The sequence below is a fragment of the Gossypium hirsutum genome, chromosome A12 (assembly GCF_007990345.1).
Source record: "Gossypium hirsutum isolate 1008001.06 chromosome A12, Gossypium_hirsutum_v2.1, whole genome shotgun sequence".
Lineage (NCBI taxonomy): Eukaryota > Viridiplantae > Streptophyta > Magnoliopsida > Malvales > Malvaceae > Gossypium > Gossypium hirsutum.
This window is the reverse complement of record NC_053435.1, coordinates 107968116-107975163: the sequence shown is the minus strand read 5'-3', so window position 1 is coordinate 107975163 and position 7048 is coordinate 107968116. Positions and strand designations below refer to the sequence as shown.

General features: G+C 31.5%; 1 protein-coding gene across 1 annotated transcript; it reads right to left on the bottom strand.

The window, feature by feature from the left end:
- Positions 1 to 297: 297 nt before the first annotated feature.
- LOC121211485 (uncharacterized) lies at positions 298 to 2178 on the bottom strand. Its single transcript, XM_041084250.1, has 3 exons — positions 1986 to 2178; positions 1076 to 1603; positions 298 to 929 (listed from the first exon to the last, which is right to left on the bottom strand). Exons 1-3 carry the CDS (start codon positions 2176 to 2178, stop codon positions 298 to 300), a joined length of 1353 nt encoding a protein of 450 aa, XP_040940184.1.
- Between the last annotated feature and the right edge of the window lie 4870 nt (positions 2179 to 7048).

Here is a 7048-nt window from a genome sequence, read left to right as displayed (position 1 = left end):
GAATAGAACTGTTTCGTACCATGGATAGGGTTGTCTTGGTGCACACTTTCTGTCTCTTTTTTTTTCTTCGTATTTTCGTTCCATTTCACCTAGATGGAAGAAGAGAAATTTATTAATATTTAACTAAAATAAAATAAAAAAATAAATAATAAAAAAATAAAGAAAAATAATAAATAATAAATAAAAATAAAAAGAAAGATTGGGTTGCCTCCCAACAAGCGCTTGTTTAACGTCGCTAGCTTGACGCCTCAACTAGAATTGGAATTGTTCCAAATAAATTCTTTCATTTGTATAGGCTTAGAAATTCTCGTTTTCTATCACATCCACCATATTTGGGCTCAATTGTTCTTGCGCCTCTTTATTTGGTTTGGTATTTTCCTCCAAGGTGTTGATCCCTTTTAAGTCGGCAATGGTCTCATCATTCTCTAAAAATGTGCATTTGAGATGTTCGGGAAGTGGTTTTAATTTCAGATCTGGTGCTTGCATAATAGGAGGTAGAAGTTTAGTATTCATGGGAGCTAATAATTTATTAACAGATTCAAAATCATCAAACATCATTTTAGGTTTATCTCCATAAGATGACTCAAAAGTTTTTTCTACTGATGAGTTAATTATGTCGACACGATTTACGTTCAAGACTTCACTTGGGTGACTAATAGTGCCATAAACGTTAAACTTCACGATCTCCTCGTCAAAGTCTATCGTGAGGGTTCCGTTTCGTACATCAATCTTAGTATTCGCAGTACTAAGGAAAGGTCGCCCCAACAAGATGTCTGAAGACCCAAGAGTGTTATCCTCCTCTATTTTTATCACATAAAAATCTGCAGAGAGGATAAGCCCATTGACTTTGACTAATACGTCCTCGATGACCCCTTCGGGATGCACAATAGACCTGTCTGCCAACTGAATGGTAACAACCTGTCTGCCAACTGAATGGTAACACCTGTCTTTGTTAAAAAACCCGCGTTAAGTGATTCATAAATATAATAAGGCATTACATTTATGGAGGCCCCTAGATCACACATAGCCTTCTTAATTCCCAAATGGCCAATTTTGCATGGAATAGCGAACATACCCATATCTTTGCATTTAACCGGCATTTTCCACTGTAGAACTGCGGAAACATTCTCACCAACACTTACCTTTTCATTACCTGTTAGTTTTCGTTTGTTGGTGCAAAGTTCTTTGAGGAACTTGGTATACCGCAAAATCTGTCTAATGGCATCTAATAGTGGTAAGTTGATCTCAACATTCCTGAATGTTTCGAGGATCTCCTTATCTTCCTTACTTTTTTGACATTGATTTAATCGTCCTGGGAATGGAGGTTGGATTTTTGGCAGTGGGGGTTTCGCTTGGATCTGTTCGTCGTTTTCTGGAGTTTCCTGGGTAATTTCTTGACCAAGATTCTTGACAGGAGCTGGTTTCAAGACCTTTCTGTTTCGTAACGTTACTGCATTCGCATTCTGTCTCGGGTTTGGTTCTGTTTGTGATGGTAGTTTCCCTTGAGAGTTTAATTTCTCAATTGATGTGGTCAACTCCCTTAAGGATGCTTCGGTTTTCTGCTGAAAACCCTTTATTTCTCTTTGGAAATTGAGACAGAATGCTGTTGAAAATCAAGGACATTAGTTGCTAATTTATTGACCAAAGTTTCTAGAGAATTACCTGAATCTTGCGACTATTGTGGGGCCCGATTTTAGTATGGTTGGTTTTATCGTGGATTAGCCCCATAACTAAAATTAGGGTGGTCCCTCCATCCTGGGTTGTAGGTATTGGTGTAAGGGTCGTATCGTCTTTGTGGTGGCCCAGGAAAATTTCTCACAACATCTAAATGGGCCATAGAATCGTCACACAGACTAGGGCACGCATCAGTCGTATGTTCAGGTGTAGCACATATTCCACATACTCGGGCAGGTTTCGATTTTTCTGTAATAAGAGAATTCACAATATTAGTAAGTCTATCAAGTCTATCCTCAACGTAGAATTACTTAGCTGGTGAACCCTTCTAGGGGGTTCAGGATTGGCTCGAAATTGCTGGGAATTCGCAGTCATTGTGGATATTAAGTCTCTTGCTTGTTGTGGAGTCATGTTGACTAACGCTCCTCCACTCGCGGCATTTACCATATTCATCTCCATGGGTTTCAAGCCTTCATAAAAGTACTGGAGTAAAGACTGTTCCATTATACCGTGTTGTGGGCAACTTGCACACAACTTCTTAAATCGCTTCCAATAATCTTATAGAGTCTCTGCGTCTTTTTGCCTTATGCCCACGATTTTTCTTCTTAACTCAGCCGCTCGTGATGCAGGGAAAAACCTGTTAAGAAATAAACGAGATAGATCACCCCAAGTTGTAATGGATCCAGGAGGTAAATAAAATAACCATTCCCTAGCTGAATCTGCTAGGGAAAAAGGGAAAGCGCGCAATTTAATTTGATCCTCAGTTACCCCCTAAGGTTTCATACTCAAACAAACCATATGGATTTTAAATGCTTATGGGGGTTTTCATTTTGTAACCCACGGAAAGTTGGCAGTAACTGAATCAAGCTTGACTTTAATTCAAAATCAGTATCCATAGTAAGATACGCTATACATAGTGGCGGTTGTTCTGTCGGTGCTTTGGCCAGTTGCCGAATTATCTGATCCATCTGTTGCTGCGCTAAATTAGGGTTTTCGTCAACCCTAGCGTCAAGGACCTCTTCAGGTGAATCGACTTCTTCTTCTTTACTTTCTAACGTTCGAGTAGGGTTTTCGTTAACCCTAGACTCTACTTCGTCGTCGATTCTAATTTCTGGCGGTGGATTGCTTTGAGTTCCAACCACCCCTGACTGTTTTTTCCTTAGTTTTGTTTCCTTACGATTAGCTTTTGCAGTCTTTTTAATTTCTGAGTCGAATGCAAGAGTATCTGGAGCAGATCTGGTCATAGAAAACAAAGAAAAACAAGATTAGTATGTTGTCGGTCCCCGGCAATGGTGCCAAAATTTGATGCGGTCGTTGAGAGCACTAAAAATATCCTATTCCCTGTAAAATAACGAAAGAGAAATTGTAAAGGGGAAATAGGGTCGAATCCTCAGGGATCGGATTATACGGATGATTGTTTCTCGAAATCTTAGGCAGAATCGTGCCCAAGAAAACCTGCGTTCCTGGAAAAAATAAAAAAATAGAATTTAAGAATTGATTTTGGAAGCAAAAAATAAAATAAAAACAGAATTTAAAATTTATTGAAATTATGATTACGAAAATACTAAAAATAATAAAAAGAATTCTAAGAGAAAATAAATTTTTATGGGAAAGTTCCAGCCTCTGGTTGTCTCATTCTGCCTTGGGCTCAATCCTTGGCTTTTGGATGATCCTTCTCGACTCAAGTAAGCCAGTTATAACGGAAGAGGACGCCTACGACCACCAGCTCCAAAGATTAGACTTACGATTTTTAAGGAACCTGACTCTAGCCAGTAATTTGTACTAGATCAACGCTTTTCAATGGTGAATCCCACGCCATTTTGTCTCTTTGGCTCGCCAACCTCTGATGCAGTAAGTTAACGAACCGACTACGCAATCCTTCCAAAACATACAAAGCGGCTGCCTTTGCATATACTGAAAAGCTTACTTCTTAAGGGCCATGGACGGAAGCGTCAGCTCGGAGTGCGGAGAAACGATGAATAATTGGTGAGAAGGCTAAGTACGGATTCTAGGCCTCAAGAACCCTTTTTGGGGAAATATTGACAACTTTTAGCTAGAAGGGTTTTTAGTGGCTCATGATAATGGTGGAGAAGAAAATAAATATAAAAATGGAAAAAGGGAATTTTATTAAAAGAAAATATGAAGAAACAAAAGCCTAGACTTTCAGGGAGAGAGTGTTTACAGAAAAAGATGCCCCCAAATAGAGTCACTTCACCCCCTATTTATAGTGCTAGGGAGATAGTCTAATTTAACTTAAATTCTAAAAAGATAAATACATTTAATTAAAGATAAACAAAGATAATTAAAATAAAATCCTAAATTTGAATAATCCTAATAATTATCTTAATATTAATTATCCTAATAAAATAAAATAAAATAGAGTCTTCCAAAATAAAATCTCTTCTATTTGCTTTTAAGTCCTTGTGCCTTCCATGTTCGCACTTTTGGCACCATATTTGTCCCACGTTGCATATTGGCCCATTTGATCTCCAAATTGATGCTTTTTCCCTTGAATTTACTTTTCGCCTCCAATTTAGTCCCTAAAAGATAAAAAGACATAAATAGCTCAAATTAGTAGGCTCAAGCTCAAAATAAACACATGATTAATATATAAAAACATGTCATTTTAGAGTATTATCACCTGCCTGTATTAATTTTTTTATATAATTTAAAAATACTAAAAAAATTAAAATAAAAGTTCCCAACAAATTGAAAATAAATTTTTAAAAATGCGTATACTTAAATAACATTAAGATAAGTACAACTTAACAAGAAAATGTCTCTAAAATAGTAATAAAATTAATGATAAAATAAGAGTTATGCAATATCTAAACAATAACAATAAAATAGTAGCAACACAATAGTAAAACTATAAAAAAATTGTGAGAAAACAATATGAAAATAACAATAAAATAGTGAGAAAACCACATAATAGGCCCGGATCATTTTCTAAATATTTTCCAACAAATTGAAAATAAATTTTTAAAAATGCGTATACTTAAATAACATTAAGATAAGTACAACTTAACAAGCAAATGTCTCTAAAATAGTAACAAAATTAATGATAAAATAAGAGTTATACAATATCTAAATAATAACAATAAAATAGTAGCAACATAATAGTAAAACTATAACAAAATAGTGAGGAAACAATAAAAAAAATGACAATAAAATAGTGAAAAAATAACATAATAGACCCGAATCATTTTCTAAACATACTTTTTTTTTGTTTAAACTTATTTTTAAATTTATATTTTTACCTGAAACTCTCTGATATATATTGTAGTAATAATTGTACTTCTACCGTTATGGGTTCAAATAACCATTTAATACCACAATTGGTGCATGACATAGCATGTGAAAGCAGTTGGTTGGGGGGTGGGTGGGTCGGTCACCCACGTGCAATTTCATATATATATATATATATTTACTTTGACTTCACTATCCTCTCCATGTTTTTCTTCTTCTTTTCGATTGTTTTTAATGGATTGGATTCACTTTCCAGAATTGTGTTCTGTCTAATACGTGTATACCAAAATCAATGTCATCAGACAGACAGTCCGCACGTGAGACGTGACAATTTACCATTTCTTTTTTTTATTTCAATTTTTTAAAATTAAATACAAATGAGATATACATGTTTCTAGTTTTAAAAAAAATTAAATTTGATCTCGAGTAAATTGAATTAAAATATTATAATATTTATTAATTAAGTTTTATTTTTTTAATTTAAAAAAAGAATTAAACATAAATAATTAAATTTAAACTCATTTTAGAAAATTCATATAAAATTTTGAAGTATTAATAATGAAAAAATTATATTATTTTTGTTTCATGAAACAATTTTAAAATTTAGGATTAGTATCTTATCTGTCTCTTTAATATAGTTATAAAATGTAAATAATTAATAATTGAACTTGTTGAGTACATTAAAAAATTAAAAAATAATAATAACTCTTAAATTTTATTAATAATATTTAAGTGAAGTTTATATACTTTAATTCTAAACCATTAGTATAACTAGTTTTTAATTTAATTTAATTTAATGAAACGGTCCAATTTGATTATGTGAGTAAAAATTAGAAAATCTTATACCAAGGGAATATATTCATGTAGCCAAAGGAGGAAAAGACATTTGACAGCAGCCACTTTGGACTTTTGAAAAGAAAATGCAAATTAATGTACCAAATATATGAATTGCATTAGGTTTTAATTTTTTAATAAATAAAATAGTAATATTCCCTTTTACCCATCAAATTCAAATTTTGAAAATATAAAAAGAAAAGTGAAAAAAGTCAAATTAAATAAGTAATAAGAAATAAAAATGGTTCAAGCTTTGAAATTTGGGAAGAAACAAACAAGAAATTGATACCTAATGCACTTATTTTTATAACAAACTAGATTTAATTTCAGAGACAAAATTATTTTTTTGAGAATTGAATTATAATTTATTGAATAAATCAAAATATAATTTTATAATTATATTAACTACAAATTTTTAAAGTATTAAATAATAATTTTTATTTTAAGAATTAAAATTGAGTTATAAATTTTGATGGTTCAAAATATAATTTTATTATTATATAGATTTAATTTTTTTTAAAAGTACCCATTTAATTTGTTGTAAATTTTTTTTATAAATTAAATGCTTTGAGAAAATTTTTTTAATGGTTAGTTAAATTAAAATTGATTTCTATTTTTTTTGCACTTGCATTAATTCGCCCAATTGTACTCCCTTTTAATATGCCAAGTTACATTTTTTTTTTCAAAAATGGGAAAATTGTGATTGTTCTCATGTTATAATTTTGGTGCATTAATTGACAAAATAAAATCAAATTTTATTGCTCATAATCTTATTTATTAGGAAATAACTTAAGCTGTTAAAAATTATTTTTTTCATATCAAATCTAAAAGCTACTTAAAAAAATAAATTAAACAAAAAGGAAAGATTTCAATTTAAAGTTCTAGCTTTGTACGTAGCTTGGCTTGGATTATTTTGGAGGGAATAACACTGTCTTTTATACCTTATCTTTTAATTTGAAATTTTTCGATATTCGATAGTTATATTGGATATTGTCTGATTTTATGAGCCAACATCTTTAATTTAAAGAGGAATTACTTTGCACGTTAAGACATTCGCAAGTTCAATCCCATACAAATTTAAACCATTTAAATTACGTACTTGACATGGATAAAACGTAGTTATATTAACTTAGATTAAAATTAAAATCAAATTATATGAAATCCTAAAAAAAATTAGACTTAAAATATTATTTAAATGATAATTAACTCCTTACTGATCGGAAATCATATATTTTAATAGATTTTATTAAAAAAAAAAAACAAATGATATAGCTGCTCTATGAACTCAAGG